We start from the raw sequence: 22712 nt of genomic DNA on the forward strand, positions 1-22712 counted from the left end.
CAAACTCATAAAATTTCACCCTCTTCCTCAATGTAAAGAGAAATATGCACGACTTCTTGCCCCCCCCAAGTTAGAAATTACATAAACTGGGTTTAATAATAAACAAAACAAATTTTATTTACTATAAAAGCAGATTTTAAGTGGTTAAAGAGATAGCAAACAGAACAAAGCAGATTACTAAGCAAATAAAATAAAACACGCAAACTAAGCTTGATTCACTAAAGAAACAGGTTACAAAATGTAGTTTCTCACTGGATATAATAAGATATGTTGAATCTAGGCAGGAGGCAGGGTTGCATTTCGCTCAGAGTTCCAGTTATTTTTCTTACTGATTGGACCTGTCTCAGTCTGGACTCACCCCTGACTTTCCCTGCAGGTTGGTTTCTTTGTCCCTTCAGGTACTTTTAGCAGTCTTTCTTCTTGGGTAGGCCACGGAGGAGAGTCCCGTTTGCCATGCTCCCCACCCTTAAATAAGATTTACATAAGGCAGGAATCTTTCCCAAACTTGACCCCCTTCTCCTTTTAATGGAAAGTTACAAGAAGTCCAAAACAATGTTTAGTATCAGGTGACAAGACCACCGGACCTAGTAGTGTCATCAGCTAGTCCCAGGACCCCCCCCCAGGAAGGAGACAGATTAGTATCTTCACAGTCTTGTTGTTTCTTCCTAATGGCCCATCAAATCTGATGGCTGTTGTCTGGTGGGTGTCTTCCCAATACACACTCAGTTGTAATTGTTACATAGTCCATAATCTGAACTTCAGATACAAAAATGATACATGCATACAAATTGGATAATCACATTCAGTAAATCACAACCTTTCCAATGATATCTTACATGAGCCATCTTGCATTTCAGTTTTGTCATACCCATAACAGAAACATATTTTCATAAAGAATACGGAGTGTTCCCCTGTGCAAGATGCAATTACCTGGATGTGATTTATGATTGTTTTTCGAGGACCAACTTCCCATTCTCTCTTCCTCTGGTAACTAAGGATAAAAAGTACATATATACTGTTTAGAAAACGTTGTAGATTTTGGGCCGAGTCTCTGATTTCTAAGATCATTAGATTGTCTCAATGTGTTCTGAAGTCCTGGTCTGATTCATGGAGGACAGGTGTCTCTGGGTCATTATTAATTACTAGTATTAATAGTTTGTACTGGAAACCCAAATTATGGGTCTACTCTAATTTGTACTTCTCTGGAGGCTTTCATCCAAGGAGCTCAAAATGCTAAAACTGCAATGGATTAAGCCTCACGACATACCTGTGAGCTAAGAAAGTATTATCCACATTTTAGAGTGTGTGAGAGGTATAGCAAACATGGAGAGAATAAATAACTTGTCCAAACAAAATAGGCAGCAAGTCAGTAGCAGAGACAGGAACAAAACCTAGGAGTCATGGCAACCAGTATCTCACTCCACCTCTGGTGTGACCGAATGCACCCCTGTATTCACACCCTGCAGACTACTGTAATCATCTTTGTACAAAATACACCTTGTGAGGTATCCTTTTAAAAACTAATAACTCACTGATGAATAATACCATGGTGAAATGGATGGAGCAACATTATGTGCAAAGTTATGAAGACCCCCCTGTATGATGTTAAAGGGACATGTTCAAACACACATAGCCCCCTCAGGTAGAACTGGTGAAGCAGGCCTGGCTTAAACAAAGGGATGTCCGTTTACCTCCGTTTCACTGTAAACAGAGTCCTCAGACAGCAAGAGGAGGAAGAAAGACAACAAAGAAAATCTGAATTTCAGCATACACAGGTGAAAAGCAGCAGACTCCATGTTTCCTTGCTCTCGGCTGGAATGAACTTTAACTAGGGGTCACATTCAGGAAAATGCTTTTAAGAGTGACTGAACTATGAAAATGGGAGGCAAACCCCCACTTATCTCTCCCTACCCATCTCTCTCTTTTCACCCAAGATGAAATAAACAGCCATTGCACTTTGGGAGCAGGCCCTGGCCTGAGAGTTTTGTCAGCAATCTTACCAGAAACCTGTGGTAAGGAACTTCACTTTGAACCAAGTCTAGTTTGTTTAGGTTAGAAAGCATTTTATCTTTTTTTTCCTATATCCATTTCTGACTTTAATACATTACTTGTAACTCACTTAAAAGCTAGTTTTGTTCTTTAATCAAAATAATCCAGTGTTGTGAATTGTTTGGGTAACTCCATTTCAGGTGGCAAGCTGTTGTGTATTGATCCTATTAGAGGGGCAACAGACCTAATACGTCTGGACTGTCCAGGAGAGGGCTGGATAGTGCAGAACACACATTTTAAGGGAAAATCCAGGACTGGAGTGTGTTGTTGTCACCCTGCAAATAGTAACGAAGGCTGCTGGAAGCCATGGTGTGGACGGGTGTGTTGCTGTCAGGCTGCTGGTGTCAGAACTGCTGGACCAGCATGGTGACTTTACACAGACACTCAGGGAGTAACCTGCATGCTGACAGCGTGCTTCTGAGGAAGCAAAGTTGGAAGCTACAACAGCAAAGCATTGTGAGGCACCCAAGGTTGCAGGGCAGGGGTGACAGCCCCTCACTGGTCAGCACTGCACCCTGAAATGTTCTACTAGGCCATACTCGGAATATTTTTCCATACTTATAAACATACAGTCTATCTACTGTTAAAAACACTGACTAAAGTAAAATCTGTTTCAATATGAAAGAGAAACAGCCAATGTAAAACCCACACTTCTGCATGAAAATTTGTATCTACTATTTTTTGCAGCAGCTATGAATATAACTGAAAGAGGTTAGGAAAAAATTCTCTTTTCAGTTTGTGTTGTGCATTTGACAGCACTTGATGTTCCCCCGTATAATCAGTTAGTCCTCTATTGTTTGTGTGGGTCTTTCACACATCAACAAAGAGGAAAAAGTATTTTTTAAATCTCAGGACATGATCTGAAAATGACCAGATTTCTGACGATAAATATGATAGATTTATTCTTTACCAGTAAAAATGTTTTTAATTAAGATAAATGAAATAACTACATCTTACCTCCTTCTATGAAATTGTTGCACACTGGACACCAGGAAAATGTTCCAAAGCCTTAGCAGCTGCAAAAACAACTTGATTTTCCCCTTTTTCAAAGCAGACCGGTAACAACTATCAGAGGTAATTCAACATATCTACATCCGTTCAGATGTTGAAAGATTTCCGGTCTTGGGCTAGGCAGGATCTTTTGTTGCATGCATAAGGAAATTCAGTAATATCAGATTTTGTCACACAAGAAATCACCCTTTTTTTCATGTAAACAATACTAATTTTTAGGCAAACAAGTATGTTTGAAATCAGGTGTCAAAATTCTGATGTACTTATTAAGGGAGAGTGAACACAAGAGAATGTTTTGGTTTTGCAAATCTCTTGAATTTTTTTTTCTCCTCTGAACTTAAAGCTTTGTTTTTAACAAAGCCAGTCAAAATTTTCGTTGACATTTTGAATTTTTGAAATCTTTATGATTGGTTCTATTTTTTTTTTAAATTGAATCACCATGTTTAAAAATACTAAAGTTTTGTTGCCTTTGTGTTAAATTATCTCATCCCTTTTCAGCACAGCATTTAAACACAATCTTATTATTTCAATGGGAAGTAACTTGTGAATAAATTACTTACCAAAGTAATGTGCATTGCTGAATAAGGATGAGATTACTCATATTTAAGTGTTTTGCTCAGTTAGGGCTTGTATGAGGAATAGACCTCCACCCCTGAAAAGATCAGACAATCAATGGAAGGCTCTCTATTTTTGTTTTAAATTTGAATTCTCCCTCTACTTGCTCCTGTTTCAAATCTCCAGTAAGTGGAGCACACACTCAATAACATTTGAGTCAAGATGACTGAGTGGGTTCAAATGTAAGCCAAGTGATTTACCTGTCCTTAGTCAACACTTGGCACATTGACACTTGGCATGTTACTGTCGTGGCTTGGATTCTCACTCTGCTCAGGAACTGTTTATATCCCAATAAAACTATTTTCACATTGAATTGATTTTTTTGAATGGGTAGGATTAGTAGAAATCCTTATTAACAAAAAGCCTAAATGTTGGGCTTATGTCACCACTGTTCAGTTATGAATTCTGTGCCTGCTGTTCTAGTACAATGGATAGAAAGTAAGAGAAAATGGAATGAGAGTAGTGGCCTCCAGTTGTTTGGAAATATAAGCTATTTAATTCCTGTTTGCAAAGTGCCTTTTACCTTAAACTCCTCTCACTACAGAACTGACTATTGTTGCTAGAGGTAAAGTAGGTAGATGGGTAACAATACAATGAAGTTGAGGACACAACAACAAGTGTCAGCTCCATTACAGAACGTACGCAGGAAGGGGGCGGGGGAACAAAACTAATTCAGCTTGGAACCACAGATGGAAGGAAATCGCACTTCCTTGAGTTTTAAGAAACTGGTTTAGCAGATTAGCAACCATTTTCTTCTCTGCTTTATTTCCCTGCAATAATCTGTCCCAAAATACATCTATAGCAAGTCAGGTTCATAGCTGCCTTCAGTGCTACTTCCTGCCCCCAACTTCCTCCCCTGTGGACTAGTAGCTGGCCCAATCTTAGCTCACTTTTCGTTGTTGAGACACTGCAAATTGGAACAGTAGAGTAGTTAGTGTGGGCATGTAGAATCCACAGAGATTTATATGGCACGAGTACAGAGGAAAGTGACACTGACAATTCTGATTTTTCCGTTTGCTAACAGAAAGTCAAAGGGGTATGTGCTTTGGAGGAGACAAGTGGTAGACAGTGTGCAGAGTTGGAAGATGGCTTTAGCCCTCTCAGAGCCACTGGTAATTTCTAAAGGCAACTGTGTCATACCGTAGGGAGCATGATCACATCCCTGCTTGTGGCATAGATTGTGGGAGGGAGCCATCTATTCATCCAGAAAACAGGGGTACCATGCTAGAAATGCACAATTGAGAGCATCAGTCTTTAACAAGATCCACAGGAAAGTTAGACAGACAGAGGTTGAGGCTTTGTTTAAAAAAAACAACACACACGCCCAACACACTAAGCATTCATTTCATTCACAGACTCCAGGGACCTTTCTCTCCCCCCACAAAAACAAAGGAAGAGCAGCCCCTCTTTCATTGAGTAAGAGGCGTCATAACAAAATTTCAGTTTAGCAGTGTGAAATATGATCTATGGTCCGCCAGCAGGGCTTCATCGTGGGAACTTCTGCTTGCAAGGCGAGCCATGTGACAGACTTTTCATCATATACTGAAATACTGCTCATGGTTGCAAGGCAGAGATCAGAGAACCTAATGTGCCAAAATACCCATCAAAAAAGTTTTTTTTCCCCAAAAAGCACATAGGGTGAGAAATATAGGACAGCTGCGGGGAAAAGAGGGAGGGGGGAAACTACCCTCCTATGCTCTCCCCATACTCCAGAGCAAGTGGAGTATAATGTACTCTGCATAGTGCCTCTCTCCTTCCCTCTCCCCACCCGGAAAAAATAAGCCATTGCTGTCTGTGTAATGGTTAGGCCATAACCCAAATGTATATCTAGTGTAAACACTTTGTTCATATTACTCAAGGATATCAAAATGCTTTACAAGTATGAATCATGCCTCACTTTCCCGTTTCCCATGTACTTATTTTACAGAGGAGGAAACTGAGGCACAGGCAAAAGTTGTCACTTGCCTAGACACATAGAGAGTCAGTGGCAAAGCCAGTCACAAAGAAACATGAACTGTTTGGCTTTAACAAAGGAAGAGTTATGTTTTTATTCACCTGCAGAATCCTAATTTCTGCATAAAAACAAACTGGAACAAGTACATAGGTCCCTGTTCACATGTCAGAATTAACTGCCATAAACATACTCTGGGACTGCTACTAGTTCAGTGCTACTAGACAGGGAGAGTACAGAACTTATTTTAACAGAGTTACAGCTGTACAGTTTCCAACAGCAGATCACAGATGCCACACAGAGCTGACTGGAATTCAATGTCGTGCAGTTATACTGCCGCCTGTGGGCTCTTCGATAACATCTTCAAATCTGAGATGCACTTGGCAATACTCTCCTTCTCCTGAAAAAGGAAATGAATAGACTTTCACAGGTCTTGAAACAACTCAGGGAAAAGAATCATTTGCATGAACCACGTGTGCACACCAGCTATGTTCCGATTTTGCTGGGTAAAAACTGAAGCCAAGTACAGAAAGGATCTAGTTCCAACTCATGTATGATTAATACTTTGCACAACCACCTAAGAAAGTCATGGAGATAGACCAATATTTGGATTTCTATGTTCAAGCATTAGCAAGCGATGATCAACCTAGTTGATCAAAATCTGATCCTACAAAACAGTCAGCCTGCACAATTCAAAGGAGACTGCAGAATGTTGGCAAGTGGCAGGCCAACCTATCTAGAGGAAGAGTAAGCTTTGGGAAGAGCGAGTGGATCCTCCAAAGTGCAGGCAGAACTGATGGAGGAGAGAAGACAGCGTTATGTAAATGAACTCCCCATTTAGTGCACTTCAACTCCATATCTAGGTCTACCCATTTTCCTCACCTCCCAGTGTGGAAACAGACCACTGATGAGGCACCAAGGAAGGGAAATGTGCAGTTGCCAGTCATCTTAAAAATTCACATTTAAACATCTATGCTTTACATCAAGGGATGCTGCACGGAAGTACCCCAGCCTCCTGGGCATACCTCCCACCCACAACCCACCATTGTGCTGGAAGGTATTCCCTCAATTGGAGTCATTGGGCGGGATTCTCAGAAGCAACCAGCAACCACAACACAAATGGAATCAAGAAATGCTGCAAGTCCTCAGCATTTTTGTGTTGCTCAGGAGAATAGGCATGTGCCTCGGGCCTTCTGGGAGCCAGCCAGAGAAGAGCAAACCAAAGAAATATGAGTCATGTTTGGCCAGAGATGGCAGGTAGGTGAGGAAAACAGCGTTCTGTATTAGGACACGGAAGGCACAGTGAACTGCTAGAAGCTCAGACACTAAAAGTACCTGTTGAGCGGTGATGCTCTGGGCAACGTTTTTCTCTATCCAGTTGATCATGTGATCTTGTTCCTTACGACGCGTCAGCTGCTGTACAGCGATTTGATAGTCTAGCCGCTTCTTCACTTCATTGTATACAGTGAGCAGCCTCTCTCGGTAGTTAGTCTCTAGCAGCATAGCAATGTTATTCTAGTCAGAGAAAAGATGCATTTCAATTTTCCATTATGACTTTTCTGACCATCTTCACTGGTATTTTTTTATTTCAGATTTAAAATTTGTATTAACACTAATGTTAAAAATTATATAATACACAGGTTAAGAAAAGAGCATCTGTACATCTGGGTATAATGTTTAGATTATCCACAATTACAAAGTTTGTTTTAAAAGTCGTAAGATACGTAATCAGCAATAAATATAGATCAATACATTTAATAATACAGTTTAGATATTAGCATCCTAGTATTTGGATACATCACTCCTGAAAAGTTATAAAAGTTGTGGAAAGCAAATATATCAATGAGTGAAGATTATCCCTCAGTAGTTGAGAATTTAGGGTTGGTTGTGCATTAGAAAATACAATCCATCTGGAAAGTATTTAAGTTACTTTCCCGACCACGCTTCTCATCAGCACTCCAGCTCATCCCTCCTAGTATTGCCAATGTGCAGTGAGGTGTTCTAGGTGGATGTCCCTCGATCACTACACTCTCATGTTGCCTTTCAAAGGAACCAAATTTTACAAAAATTGGCTGTGTGTTCATTCACAGACGGAGGCACAGAAGTTAAATGACTTCACAAGGCCTCAGATATAGAAACTGAACCCTAGAATCCCAACTCTATACTATATACAAAGACTATATAGCCTGTCAAAAGCGAGAGTCCCACTATTTAAATATCAGTAGTATTAGTTAAGTGGATATGGTATTTTTAAAAATGGGCTGCATTTTAGACTTTTCTATGGGGTATCTTTATACTCAAGATAAATATTTGGCAAAAAAACTAGCATAATCCATCTCTACACAGGAGCTCTCACCATCATGTTCTTTTAAAATAGGTTGCGTGTAATTTCCTAGGTTTAAAAAACTGGAAAAAATGTCACATTGACACCCACATGGGTTATCAGCAGGGTTGGAACCTTTAGATCCACAATACAGACCTCTACCACAGTGGCAGATACAGCAGTAGGTGAAACTCTTTAGGTGGACCAACACTAGAGGAGGATGAAACACTTTGCCAGTGGGTTTCACAAACATTTGGAAAGGAGGTGATGGACCGTTCCCTGCCCCTCTGCGACCCCTCCTAGCCCATTCTCTTTAGCCCATCCCTGTCCCACTCGGGTCTCTTCCTTACCCCTCAGACTCTTATTCCAGTCTCATTCCCCCACTCCTCAGGCTTCTTAGCCCATTCTCCTTGTCCAGACAGTTCCAGTTCATTCCCTGGCCCTCAGCCCCTCATCTTCCCTGTGTTCCTCATCCCATTTCAGTATCCCATTCCTCCCAGCTTCTTGTCCTAGTTGTCCCCGTGCCAAGCACCTCACCTGATCTGTCACCACTCCCCCTCTTACCCAATCAACACTCCACCCCAATCTACACCCCTGCAGGTCTGGCTCTTGTCCCTTCTTCATTCAAATTAGGCAGCTTCCTCCTCCATGCTGCCCGGGCCCAGCAGGACAGCACAAGATAGTCTCCCTGCTCTCAGTTCATGTGCTCAGACCCAACACTTCCACAGCAGCCCAAAGCTGCAATTGACAGGAAAGTCCTGCTTAGCCCTATGCTGCAGTATGGATGGAGTCTGAAAAATTTAGCAGCTTAACCCTGAGGAATCTCTTTTGATCACGTGTGAACTGTGATCTTTCAAAGGCTTAAAATTTGGCCAAATTTGGGCAGGTCAACATGGACTGCAAAAGGAACATCCTCAACACAGAGGCCTCCCACTGCCAAGTTTCAAGTCTCTGCTCCATACTTTGCAGATTCTAGAACTTCTCAAAGGAAAAGTCGCCAGAATGTTCTAACAATGTATTTTTCCCTAGCTTCGTTCTCAGAAATGGCTGAACCATTTTCAAGGAAGATTTATTAAAAAAAAAAAAAAAAAAGCCGGGGCAGACACCCAAGATGGAAAAATTAAAGCCTGAATAATTCTGGTAAAGTTACATGCAACTGAAAATAGGTCTTATAATGGGAAACGTCATACAACTTAATTGTCTATGTGACCTGCCACGCCTAATGTACCGATAGTCAACGTTTGCTGCTTAAGTACATATAACCACAGATCCTGAGTGTCTCTGAGGGCCATGTAACTATGTAAAAAGATATTTGTAAAACTGTATTTGTAATAACGTACTCGCTTGGCATCAAAGAGATAACTGCGGCCTTCAACCCTCCATTGCTCCTTCTTTTCCTGTTCAATTATTGACTCCAGGTGGTTGATTGAATCATTTTTCACAGCTAAAGCTTTGGCAACTTTCTCCTGAAATAAGAAGGAACTTTAAAATCCAGACTAAAACGTAAGAAAGGGAAAGATCAACCGCTGATCTGATTGTTCAAAACTGCACCGTCTCCTTAAACTGTAACTTATCAGTTCTGAAGGTGAAGAGGGGCAGCCACGAACAGTAATTGAAATTCAAGCTGCCATGTTTAAAGCGCAAGCCTGGTCTACACTTAAAACATACATAAATGCAGTTTTACCAGCACAGATGAGTTTGTCAGTATAGCTTATTTCAATCAGGGACCCAATATAAGCTACAAGGCAAGCACTTTTCTGTTAAGGGCTTGTGTACACTGGAAAAGGTTTACCAGTACAGATATACCTGCAAACAATCCTAGGGTAGATGCAGCTTATTCTGGCAAAAACATTTTTACTAGTGGAGCTTATACCCGATTACCCAACTGAAATAAGTTACATCAACAAAAACACTCGTAAGTCAGGACTACAGTACGAGTTTATTTAGGCCAAGACCTTGTCTACACTAGAAAGAAGCTATAGTTATACAAGCAAACCCTTTCTAGCATAGAAAAGGCCTTTGCAGAAAAGAACCAAGGAACACACATAAAAGAGTACAGAAATAAAATAGCATGCCCCCAAAATATGAAGAATGAGGCAACGAGGTCTCTAATTTCCAGACTAAATTCCTCCATTTCACTCTGAAGTAGATGTAATAAAGACTGCAATGCACTGGCTTCACAATGCAACTACATGGTTTAGTTATTTCTAAGAAACCCCACACCAACTAAAAAGCAGGTAAGTTTGAAAGTCAGAGGCTTATGCTCCCCAAGCATCCAAGTCACTGCTGAAAATGGGAATTAAGCGGCTTTTGAAAAATGTTACTCAAATTCTACATATATGTATATTGATTCATGACACCAACTATAAATGCATACTATGCCTCAGCCCTTTAATTTTAGATTGTGACACCCATGGCAAAATACCATAAAATAAGCATTTTGCAAACAGGTGGCTTCTAAACATGCATGACATAGTCAAGTTCTGGCTCCCTTAGCCAACAGGGCCTGGAAGTACTGTTCTGATAAGAGTTTCATCCATTTCTTCAGGATTAGTAGATTACCATTCAAAATGCAAGAACACTTAGTTGCAAGACAGTCACACTGTACGCAATTCTACATCGAATCTGTCCATGAATTTAAACTAAGTTGCCTGTAAGTGTGCCCTGTAAGATTTATTTGGCACAGAACACCTATTGTAAAGTGCTTTGTAGGCTTTCTGCACTGTACAAAGAGAACTATCATTAAAAAAGCCATTACTTTTCTTCAATATTAGAAGAACTGGGGAACTTCTTTATTTTTTTAAAATTTGCCTTCTTAATAACTGTTTATTTCCAAACTGATTTTAGCAACTGAACACCTAGAATTGTTGTATTGAGAATCAGTGTCACGTTAGATTATGTTCTCTTTTTTTCTTACCTCATTGAGCTTATCAGCAAAAGCTGCTACATCACCCCCATATTTTTTAACTATATAGATGAGGACTCCCACTATGCAGGCACCTGCAATTGTTTCATGGTTGACTATATAGATTTCCTTGGAGAGAAGGTAGAACAGTAGTCCTGTCCCCAGCACATAGGGCCCTAAAATAGATAAAAAGGATACTGTTTTAAATACATCACTTGGAAACAGATGCATTCCAAGTTCAACTGACTGAAAGCAGAGCTAGGTATTTTAATTATTTTAAGTTACATAGGAAAATTGAGAGACTTGTCACGCCTCTCCACAAAAAGGATGACTCAGGTAGAACAACCAGATAGAGGAAACTCCATCTTACACCATTCCCAGAGATATACTGCTATATGAAGACTTCCATCACCAGAAAGTAACTATGGAAGGCCTAATATGTTACCGGTAACTTCTGCTGCCCTCTCAGCATAGGGCATTAACCTGCATGTTTGGAAGTTACTGTGAGCCAGCAGCAGCAAAAACTTTTCCGCTAATCAGGCCTATAACACACACTTCAGACTTATCCTTTACTGAAAGCTAAAATCTGTAAGGTGCCCTCTGATCAACTCCCCCATTTGAGTCCCAGACTTCAAAAGAGTTGAAGGTACTCAGTATCTCAGAGGGAAACTTATCACCATGCAGAATCAAGTCTATAATTAGTACAATACCCTAAACAGAGTGTGTTCTTTCCCACCACAAAAGCAAATTTATTACCCAAATCAACGTCAAGTTACTCACACCAGTAAAACCTAAACTTTTTAGACACTCTGCCTTACTTGATGGCCACAGCAAGTGTGCAGCACCAAGAAATCAAAATCAAACCCACAAAGGTACAACACACTAACCTGTGACTCCTGTTTTAGGATACAGGAACTGGAAAAATTCCTCTGGGATCAACCCATGACGAACTTGCCCTCCTTTCTCAGGGAGAGGTGGTAAAGGAGCCAAGCAGTGCTGACCTGTGTGAAATGGTCTAGACGCATGTAATACACTATGAGTAAAAATAGATTTTCTGTGAAGTGTATTCCTTTGCAAAAAAAGAAGTCTCAAATGAAGTTAGGTTTCAGAGTAGGACACTTGTTCTTATATGAGGGTCCCAAAATCTTTTCAGTTATATAGAAGTCAGAACTGTATACCAAACATTCAAAATGGACTTTGGTCAATGCATATACAAACTTACCCTTGGTAAACACATCTATTTATTTGCATAGATTGGGTAGATTTTACCTAGTTTCACATGAGCAAATGGGCACACATAGAGATTGCAGGTATATGGAAAAAGAAAAAAAAAAAGAGACCTTCACAATCCTGTCTGAAGATGCACAACAGAGACTTAAATGAGAAATTGTAGCAAATCTATACTTCTACAAGAACACTTTTCATTCCTTTAATTTTCTACTGAAGGGTCTCAAGATGCTTAACAAAAAAATTATTCTTCCAGATGCATAACGGAAGCAAATTCTATTACCACGATTTAACAGGTAAATAGACTGAATATTTAGGTGACTTGCCCATGGTCCAACAAACAGAAGCATCCCAACCTCCAGAACCCTGATCACATTAAAAAGTTTGATCAGAAGCTAGCTGAGTGTTGCCAAAGCAGGTTGGATAATAGCACTCAAAAAGCTACCAGAAGGTAGCTCAAATATTAAGGCCTGACAAAGTTGCACCATTCAAGCTAAATGTGTTACTTTATACCAATTTAAACTGGTCTAATTTTGTTGATAGTCTTGACCTGAAATAACACTATTGATATTGTATTTGCTGGTACCTGTACTAGGCAGAAGCTAGCTAAACCAACATAACCAGTTTGGAAATTACCCCCTCTATAAAGTGCCTGGAGATCTACTCACAAAAAGTGTGATATAAGAACTAGCCATTATCATCACTCCATTAAACAGATATAACAGTGTAAACACTCACTGGTTGAATTAAGTGGCCATAGGAGTTAAACCAGCACAACCTCCTGCTTATGCAAACGCTTCATCTAACCTAAAGAGGGATTCACAGAAGCGACTGTCACGGAGTTTTTAGCTCCATGCCAAGGTAGTACAGGTCATGTCTAGCACAGCCAGCAACCCTAACCCCCAGCCCCAGGAACAGGCCCCCAGAATCTTAACTCCTAGCCCCCCGTCTCCCCACAGACCCCACTAGAAAGAGAACCCAGGAGTCCTGACCTCCCTCCCCCACCCCCACCCAACCAGAGGGGAAAGAGAACCCAGGCGTCCTGACCGCCCCCCACCGCAACCCAACCAGAGGGGAAAGAGAACCCAGGCGTCCTGACCGCCCCTCCCCCGCCCGGGGCAGGCCCAGAAGCCCGGCGCCTCGCCCGGGCCGCACTTACCCCACGGAGAGGGAGGGAGCCAGGCTCTTCAGCGCCGCCGGAGCTGGGGAGGACACAGAGCGATCAGCGCAAGGCCCGGGCCCGCCCCCCCGCGCCCAGCCGCCCCCCCGCGCCCAGCCGCCCCCCCGCGCCCAGCCGCCCCCCCGCGCCCAGCCGCCCCCCCGCGCCCAGCCGCCCCCCCGCGCCCAGCCGCCCCCCCGCGCCCAGCCGCCCCCCCGGGGACGGGCCCCACTCACCGGCGCGCAGGCCCAGGCGGGACAGCATTGTCGGCACAGCTGCGGCGCTGCCCTCTCTGTCCCGCTGACCCCGGCAGCGGCAAAATGGCGGCGGAGAAGGAAGCCTCGCGAGAGGAGCTTAGGAACGCCCCAAATCTCGCGAGTGTGGGGGCGGGAGCGGTAAAATTATCGCGAGAGGAGTCGTAATTCGCCTGTAATTTCGCGGAGCGCGGAGGGGCGGGGCTCGGGCAAGTCTCGCGAGAGGAGCGGCAGGGCGGCGGCGGCGGCGGCGGCGGGGGGCGGGGCCCAGTCGGGGTGTCCCGGGAGCAGCACGTGGAGGCTGCCGGGGTCGGTCTGCTCGTGCCTGGGGGAGTCGCGCGCTGCCGCCATGCAAGAGCCGGAGCAGCCCGACGGGGGGGCCTCGGGCGGGCCCGAGTGGAACATCCCGCCCAACGCGCCCGCCTGCATGGAGCGCCACCTGGACGGGGCCCACTACCGCCCAGGTACCCCGCCGCCGGGCCCCCGGGGTGGGCCCCCTCCAGCCCCCCCGGCGCCCCCTGGGGCGTGTGCTTCCCGTGCACCCTGCCCCTTGGCACCTGCGCCCCTGGAGCATTGCCCCTGGGGTATGCCCCCCCCCGATCCTCCCCCCCCAGCGCCCCCTGCACCCCCTGGGGCATGTCCTTCCCGTGCACCCTGCCCCTTGGCACCTGCGCCCCTGGAGCATTGCCCCTGGGGTATGCCCCCCCCCCGATCCTCCCCCCCAGCGCCCCCTGCACCCCCCGGGGCATGTCCTTCCCGTGCACCCTGCCCCTTGGCACCTGCGCCCCTGGAGCATTGCCCCTGGGATGTGCCCCCCCGACCCCTCCCCCCAGCGCCCCCTGCACCGCCTGGGGTATGTCCTTCCCGTGCACTCTGCCCCTTGGCACCCTCGCCGTGCGCCCCTGGAGCATTGCCCCACGCTGTGCCCCCAGGACACCTCGTCTGTCCTGAACCTGGACAGCACTCGGGTCCCAGCCCGTGGCCTGTGCCCCTCAGTGGCTAGCCCCTACCCCTAACTGTTCTGCACCCCCACATCCCAGTGCACATCCTCTCCCTGGCACATGTGAGCCCCAGAATTTCCCCGGGTGATCCCAAACACTGTGTTCTGGGGGATTCCGAACATCCTCCCTCCCTTCTGGGACACGGTGCATCACAGCTACTGCCCAGCGATACTCGTTGTACAGCCCCTGGGATGCCCTGCAGCCAAGTGTTACCCTCCTGAGATCGCACTTCTGAACAGTTTCACACCCCGAGAGAGAGCCCCTGGGTTGTCTCTTGGGACCTTGCAGGGCTCTACCGTTTTCTCACACCTGCCTACAGTGCAACCACTGGCCGTTGCTCCCCCATCCCCTAATATCTGTTCATTCAGTGCAGGTCCCAAAGACACCATTCATACCCCCATAGAATTTAGAAATAGAATAGAAAAATCCACACTCCCGCGTGACATACTTAAACTGACCTGCCGGCCAGTGTGGACCGTACTAGTTCAATGGGAGACTTCTCCCATCAACCTAGCTACCCCTTCTCTGGAAGGTGGAGTACCTACGCCAGTGGGAGAAGCCCTCTGGTCAGTGTAGGTAGCGTCTTCACTGACCTGGTGCGCCTATGCCGCTGTAGCATTTTAAGTGTAGATAAGCTCTTAGTTAGCATGTGTTAGCTCAGTCAAACCAAAACTTTCAGTCAAGACGAAGCTTTAGTTATGTTAACCTAGATAATCTGAGTTCTGTATTGTGCTTTACGAATAGGCTCAGTATATCAGGAATTGTGGTATTTAACTCTCTCTCTCATCTTTATCTCTTTTCCAGATGGAGCTCTTCTCCTGGGTGCTTCCAGCTTGAGTGGACGTTGCTGGGTGGGTTCCATTTGGGTATTTAAGGATCCAAAACGGGCCCCTAATGAAGGTTTTTGCTCTGCTGGGGTTCAGACGGAAGCAGGCGTAGCGGATCTGAAATGGGTAGCGGATAAAGGAATACTAGTGGCCTCAGATTCTGGTAAATTGAAATGGATTGCATTTTTATAGCTCTGTAGTTTGTCCGTAATGTGTGGGCATGATCAGTAGTTAGCCTGGTGCAGATCAAGGGAGTTGTCTAGGATGCCATATGGAAGGAAGTGGACCACATGAAGGGAACCAGCCCAGTGGTCTGTATTGACCAGAAGTGGGTGTGTCTGTGGGATTAAAAATGTTTCAGAATTTTATTTTTTTTTAAAGCAAACATTGTGGACATGCAGATGAGCAAACTGTTGTTGACCAATGTTTGAAATGGCAGGGGAACATGTACAAAGCAGACTTATGTGTACAGACCTACCATGCAAAATGAGTTGCACTGCTGGATTCCAGCCCGTCACCCTGGGCTCTCAGCTGAGACCGTGACAATTCTGAACCTTGGTAAACAATGCCTGAACACAGATTTGGAATTAAGACACCCAAACCGTGTTCCTGGCCCAACTGTTAATCCACGGGGAAGTGGTGTCACCGTTCTGTGCCATATTCCCAGCTGTAAAATAAGAATAACAGGGACTGTCTTGTTTGTTCGGTTTGTACAGCACCTAGCATTATGGGGTCCTGGGCCGTGCCTCGGGCTCCTAGGTGCCATGAGTAATAATAATAATTTATCTCAGCGGGATGTTCCATATTCTGTAGTTTAGGGTTTTCTGTGACACTCATCACCATAATATTGAAGCATTGTTAAGGTTTTTGATTGCATGTATTGTAACGTGCTTTGAAAATAAAGACAACCCTGTAAGTGCTATCTAATATTCTTAATATGATCATGGTGGCATTTTTGAAAACTTTCTTGCACTTTGTCTCTGTTAATTGATTTGTCTATGGGGGTATTTCCATTTAGATCCCATCTGGTTCACCGCAGGGCCCTTCTGGGTAATGAGCTCTCTTGGTAATAGAGCATCTTCTCCCCCGGGCTTTTGTGTTGTTTCTTGGTTGAACCCTCTTGGTAAAATGGTTGGCTTTCCCTGTTCTCCTTTAGGTGCTGTGGAGCTCTGGGAGTTGGATGAGAACGAAACTCTAATAGTGAACAAGTTTTGTAAATATGAGCATGACGACATTGTGACAACAGTGAGTGTTTTCACTAACGCCACTCAGGCGGTTAGTGGCAGCAAAGACTTCTGGTTAGTTTCCTTTGCATTCGTGCTTCTCTCTCTTGTTTTGAGTGAATCATCCCTTGCTCTTCCTAACTGGTTGTGTTCTTTCTTGTAGCGTGAAGGTTTGGGACATCCCACAGCAAACAGTGCTGCACTCTTACAGAGGTGAGTGCCAAATTAACTTATGGATTTTGCTTCTCCTGTTCGCTTCTAGGAGCTGCTTTGGGAGTCTGGACTTCAAATCCAGCTGTTCTCGGTCTAATAAAACACACACTGCTCTAATAAAACGCACAGAGCTGATATATATGCAGTATCCTGGCTGGTGACCACACCACAATCTTTGACCCAAAATTATTTACTTTGGAATTCTTACCACTAACCCCAGTTGTATGTATCCTGATTATAATTCATGATGCTCAGCTTTCAAGGAAAAATGACAGTACAATATATTTCAAATGGACAGTGTTTATGATTTAACAAAATTTACAAAGTTGTCTGTTTTGTGGGATTATCCATAGGAGATTTGTAGGATTCCTAGAATTTTTCTAGCCCACATCTTTCCAGGGATGTGTGTCATTCCCCTCGCTCTCATTTCTTCCTCCAAACATCGTACTGACAAGTGACAGTTCTCCTCTCTGTGGATCCATTGTATGGTAGTTGTGCTGGGCTGAAAATATTTCTCCCCTAGAGTTTTATATTTATTACTTTATAATACAAGTTTTTGTGAATTTAGAGCTGATGGAAGATGGAGGTGTAACTTCCCTCCTGGCCACAGCCCAGGTAGAAGCAGTGCAAGTGAGCCACCTAGTGCCCCTCTTTGCCTAGGTGTCGCATACAGACTTGATTCACGTTCCCAACACTTCAGTAGCTTTATCCTTTTTTCTTTTGATAGCTCATTCCAGCCCAGTGACATGTGTGGCCTCTTGTCCTGGTAAGGATACCGTGTTCCTGTCCTGTGCTGAGGTAAAACCAACTCTGTCTCCAAATCTCTATGGTATAAATCTGATTTGGCCTGTGAACTCTGCAGCTAAAACGTGTATTTACGTTTTCAATAAGTAGCACATCGTGTTTTTTGTCATCTTGAAACATTCCAGTTTGGCACGTTCATTGGTCCATAACTTACAATGATAATTTGTATTGACTACATTGAAATATGCTGTAGGCTAGCTCTGTAGTTGTTAACCCTCGGTCTGTACTGAGGGTATATCTACCCCAGTTTAAACTCTTATTGCAGATCACAGCACCAGAATAGTGCAGAGGTTGCACTGGTCTGAAATCAGGGTAGGCTGCATTGGTGCACTGCATCTGTACTGGGAGTGTACACTGGTGTAGCTACCATGATACAAATAATCTCAGTTTAGAGAGACCTTAAACCTGGGGTGTGGGAGGAAAAAGATGGACTTATAATTAAGGATGGGAAATCACTACACAATTGCAAAATATTGTTATGAAAATATATATAATAAATTCTGCTTTTAGCAGTTGTCACAATTTGAAAGAAAACCCTCTTGAATGAAATCATCTGAATCAACATATTTATATGCTTCTCAGTTATGAATTTACCATATAGATTTGAATGGATTCCGATTTGCTTAATATGTTATCAGAGTGTTCTGATTCAAATACACAATATTGCCTCTAACTGATAATGCTTAGCCGTTATACAGCAGTACTTACACTTTGAAATCCTATAGAAACACTGATCCCCACTCTGGTGTGGTAGGTAAGTGTGACTGTCCCCATTTTAGAGAGGGGGAACTAAAAGCACAGCATGATTTATCCAAGCCCGTGGAGAGAGTGAGTGGGAGAACAGCAATTACTACTCCTGATTCCCAGTCCAAAGCTTAATTCATTGATGTGATATGTGGAGGCAGAGTTCATAAAACCTCTTTTTTTTCTCCATTAACTTTGAATTTGTAGGATGACAGAATTTTACTGTGGGATACCAGATGCCCCAAACCAGCTACTCGAATTGGTGAGTCTGTGGATATACAATACATGGAATTTTCTGGGGGAGAGGGGGAGGAGATAAATTTGCAATGTTTCATTAAGTTTGTAATGTTCTACTACCGCATAGAATTTATCTCAGCCAATGATAGTGCTAGGATGAAAGCACAAAGAAACCAGTCATAAAATAGCATCACAGAAGTACAAGAAGTTTAAAAAAAAAAATCTTAGCCAATCAGCAACTGAGGGTGCTAAAATAACCTGGGAATACCTGAGCTCACAGTTCTCTTCACACTCACCATAGTTTCTTTCCTGACAGTTTGCAGTGCCTCTGCTCACCTCCCTACCTCAGTTATGTGGCATCCACAGCAAAGTGACACATTTGTGTTGGGTAAGGAGCTATCTTACTATTAGCTGATTGTCATTATCCAGACTACACATTCTGATCGAATGCTCTTTGTTCTCTGTTGGATTTTCCTAATAATCCTGTTCTCCTTTGTTCTTTTAAAGGTGATGAAAACGGGACAGTTGCTCTTGTAGACACAAAGAACCCAGACTCTGCTCTAAGTTCAGCTGTGCACTCCCAAACTGTCACTGGTTTTGCATTTTCTACACACAGGTACTGATATTATGGTGGAATGAGGCAGTTTAGATGCTGATATGAATGACCTTGTTTGCTCTCAGAACTAAAGCAATTAGAGGTACTCTTGGCTACAGCCTTTTGTAATAGGCAATATGTAAAAATGATATGAAGTGCACAGGAATTGGTGTCTTACATTGATTCCCATGTATGTGTAAAGTCCATTCACCGTGCTGCTCTGTCTACTGTCTTGCCAATGCTCTGTAGATATATTGCACCCTAACAATTCTGTCCTGTTCTTTTAAAAAAAAGAAAAAAGGAAAAAACCCTCTGAACCAAGAACCATGTGGGGAAAGATGTTCATACTGCTCTGCACTAAGGCTGGGGCTAGCAGTGTATATTTGACTCCAGAGTGATGTGGAAGTGCGTGTCAGTAACACTTAGGCCCTTTTGAATCATGTTATAACTGTGTTTCCTTTCCTTTATGCAGTAATAGAATGTTGTCTGTTAATTCTGGTTGAAATCTATAAGATATGCATAGAATATTAAAATACTGGTAAAAGAAACTTGCGCAGATATGGGTTATAATATTGCGGTAGTCTTTGTTCACTCCATTAAGAAGCATATGTTTCATATGTTGTTTGTTTTTGAGCTTTCAGGTATATATGGTAGTTCTAACATCAGTCTTTCTTTTACCCTACAGTTCGCCCCTTCTGGCTTCAATTAGTGAAGACTGCTCGGTAGCTGTTCTTGACTCCAGCCTTTCAGAGGTGTAAGTATTAAATGGAATTAATACTTGGTGCATTTTGAAATTTTAGCCTCCTATTAAATGATCATTAAGTATGTTTTATAGGCAGGAAAAGTAATAGCCCTCCAGGAGTTAAGAAGAACATATTGAGCTTACTGACATACTGTTGTAAAAGAAGTCAGGTTTTTTGTTTTGTTTTTGTAATACTGCAGAAATGGATCAGATGCATTCTCACATATTTATAGGAATGGACTTGGCTGGGGGGAATAACAAAGCAAAGCTAGAGTCTTTCAGTCCCTTTTTTGAACTGAACGCCTGTTTGGGGGTCAAGAAGGGGGAAGATGATGAAGAAGCTTATAGCGTATTAATCAGCAGGAGTTAGTTACTGAACGCTGCCTGGCTGTGTGAGTGTGGGGATTTTCCAGGAATGATGATGCAGCTAAGTAGCATTTTGTAATGTAAAGTAAGGCGGTGGGGCCCTTAAAATATTGTTGCCTTAGCACTGTATCTGTCTAATCCAGTTTTATGTCTTCTGATTTTCCCAGTTTCAGAAGTCGCTCTCATCGAGACTTTGTGAGAGGCCTATCGTGGTCTCCCTTGAACAAGGCCTTGCTCTCTACAGTTGGATGGGACCATCAAGTTTTACACCACACAGTTCCAACACAGACTACTGAAGCTGCTGGAAGCAACAGTGTACATGACTAGTTTTATAAACTCACTGGTCCAGATTTATCCTCGGTATAACTCTAGATGTTATGCCCCTGGGATGTATATGGCCCATTGCCTGTCTCAGAGCTTGTGGCTTGGAACCAAGAAGACAGGTCCTGTAGCAACTTTGCATTAGGCACGAGCTAATTACAAAAACAGCCCCTTGATGTAGAGTCCAGATTCACCTGTGATAAAGCTTTAACATGTTGCACCAGAGAATTCTGATTTCAGGCACAAGGAATTGCGGGGAAGTGGGCAATTAGGTAAAAATAAATAAATAAAACCATAAAGGATTTGGCTTTTATTTGTCTTGGCATATCCATATCAAACCACTTACAGAAGTAGCAGAACAGAAGACTCCTGCCAGTTAAAAAGTCTGGCAGTCTTGTGGGGGCCTTGTCTGAGTTGGGATTATGGAACAATGAGATTAAGAGCAATGTAAATTAATCCTGACAAATGAACAGGAAACCTTGATTCAATATTTATAGCACAGAAAGTCATTCATGCAACCTCCGGCACAGTTAGGGATGCTCTGTCTTCCCTCTTGAGTGTGTGAATCCCGTACGCAGGCATGGAATCTGCTAGTCTATACTTTTGTCCTGTGAATGGACATCTGAATGTTCAGATAGTCAATAAGAGAGAAGATGGAGATCTGTGCTGTTCAGCAGGAATGCCCAGTGACGCTCCCACACTTGTCCAGTGCAGCCTTTGAATGCCTTCATGGGGAAGTATTACCTAGGGAGAACTATGTTCTGGGCTCTCCAGGGTGTGTGTCTGCATCAAAGATGATGGTAGTTTAGTTGGCTGCATTATGTTTGACACTAAGGGCATGTCTACACTTACCTCCGGAGTGATCGATCCAGCGGGGCTCGATTTATCGTGTCTAGTCAAGACACGATAAATCGAGTGCTCTCCTGTCGACTCCAGTACTCCACTGGAGTGAGAAGTGTAGGCGGAGTCGACTTACCGCACTGAAGACACCGCGGTGAGTAGATCTAAGTACGTCGACTTCAGCTACGTTATTCAGGTAGCTGAAGTTGCATAACTTAGATTGATTCCCCTCTCCTCCCCCCCCCAGTGTAGACCAGGGCTCCACTGAGGCCTGAAAGCCACAGCGAGTTACCCACTGTGGCTTTCCCAGGGTCAAAACTTCAGCTTCCCTGCTTTGGAGGTACCTCACTTGAAGAGCAGAAGAAAGCTGCGGGGAAAAGCTCCCTTGTCGCAGCTTGGAGTCAGAGTGAAGATTCTGAAAGCTCAGATGACTTGTTTCTCTTCTGAAAGTCACTGTGACCAGTTGCTGCTCGTAGCCTTTCATAAAAGGGCGACTTCTGTTGTACTATTTATGTTAAGTGGCTTTTTGCACTGGGGAGTGGGGCGTACCCCACAAATTCCTAGTATTTGCTTTGCTTGTCTTTTTAGTATTTTTGTAACTTACTGCATAACATTTTTAAAGCCTGGCTGTTTCCTTTATACTACAGTATGGTTTTGAAAAGCTGCCCTGATGCATATGTTGCCAACTGCTGTTTGGATATGTTGTTCACAGTATGGTTCCTGCCCACCTCTCCCCTCCTCCCCCCTCATAGTACAGGCCATGTGCTATGAGGCAAATAGAAAGTACCTGATTGGAAGCCACTTCTATTCTTCTTAGTCTGTAACATGCTGTTCTGTATGAGCCAAGAAATCAAAATGAAGGAAAATGTTAACATCATCTGGTCTCCTATATAGGTTATATCATAGCAGACCCAAATTGTGCAGTGCCCAGAGTTAATTGGCAGGCAGGTAGATAAGTTTCCTTGTGTATTTTTTTATTTTTTTTTCCATTTAAAACTAACTTGGCACTCTCGTGAATTCCAGCACAGTGAAATGTTTCACAGAGAGCACATGCTGATTTGGTTCAGTGCAGTATATTCAAAAGGGAAAGTTTTATAAAAGCAGACACCTTAAGAGCTATTTTAAAATAAAGGAAGAGGAAAAACCTTGTACTTATTATCATGGACCTCTGTGATACTGTAGTGAGAACTGAAACAAGTCTTGTGCTGTTTACATGTGAAATGGGTGGATGTCTTTGAAAAATGCAAGGCAGTTTTTAATAAATCATTGTTTTAATTTCTAAATGGGTACAGATTCACTGGGACA

General features: G+C 43.4%; 3 protein-coding genes across 9 annotated transcripts in view; 1 reads left to right on the top strand and 2 right to left on the bottom strand.

Annotated features, from left to right (window-relative positions):
- Positions 1-5539, bottom strand: part of LOC114019453 — a 34346-nt gene extending 28807 nt beyond the window's left edge. For 4 of the 5 annotated variants that reach the window (XM_037884801.2, XM_037884800.2, XM_037884797.2 and 1 more), the window contains exons 1-2: positions 3007-5539; positions 931-991 (exon numbers count right to left, since the gene is read on the bottom strand). In XM_037884801.2, coding sequence (XP_037740729.1) covers positions 931-973 — 43 coding nt within the window. In that variant the 5' untranslated portion in view covers positions 974-991; positions 3007-5539. Of the gene's footprint in view, positions 1-930 lie in introns of all 5 variants that reach the window. The other variant, XM_037884796.2, reaches the window with a different exon arrangement.
- Positions 5540-5692: 153 nt separating this feature from the next.
- On the bottom strand, positions 5693-13691 carry ATP5PB (ATP synthase peripheral stalk-membrane subunit b). Of its 3 annotated transcripts, none has more exons than XM_037884794.2 (7): positions 13477-13691; positions 13241-13283; positions 11742-11887; positions 10867-11030; positions 9290-9415; positions 6962-7141; positions 5693-6026 (listed from the first exon to the last, which is right to left on the bottom strand). In XM_037884794.2, exons 1-7 carry the CDS (start codon positions 13502-13504, stop codon positions 5955-5957), a joined length of 759 nt encoding a protein of 252 aa, XP_037740722.1. In that variant the 5' UTR covers positions 13505-13691; the 3' UTR covers positions 5693-5954. The 3 variants fall into 3 exon arrangements, with proteins under 3 accessions (XP_037740722.1, XP_037740723.1, XP_043389314.1); XM_037884795.2 differs by having other exon boundaries at positions 11742-11869; positions 13477-13629; XM_043533379.1 differs by having other exon boundaries at positions 13241-13327; positions 13446-13519.
- WDR77 (WD repeat domain 77) lies at positions 13675-20866 on the top strand. Its single transcript, XM_037885147.2, has 10 exons — positions 13675-13958; positions 15300-15485; positions 16479-16620; positions 16709-16758; positions 17486-17556; positions 18514-18568; positions 18860-18931; positions 19051-19159; positions 19824-19892; positions 20414-20866. Exons 1-10 carry the CDS (start codon positions 13844-13846, stop codon positions 20571-20573), a joined length of 1029 nt encoding a protein of 342 aa, XP_037741075.1. The 5' UTR covers positions 13675-13843; the 3' UTR covers positions 20574-20866.
- The last annotated feature ends 1846 nt before the right edge of the window (positions 20867-22712 follow it).

Source organism: Chelonia mydas, chromosome 21, assembly GCF_015237465.2.
Source record: "Chelonia mydas isolate rCheMyd1 chromosome 21, rCheMyd1.pri.v2, whole genome shotgun sequence".
NCBI classification, from domain to species: Eukaryota; Metazoa; Chordata; order Testudines; family Cheloniidae; genus Chelonia; species Chelonia mydas.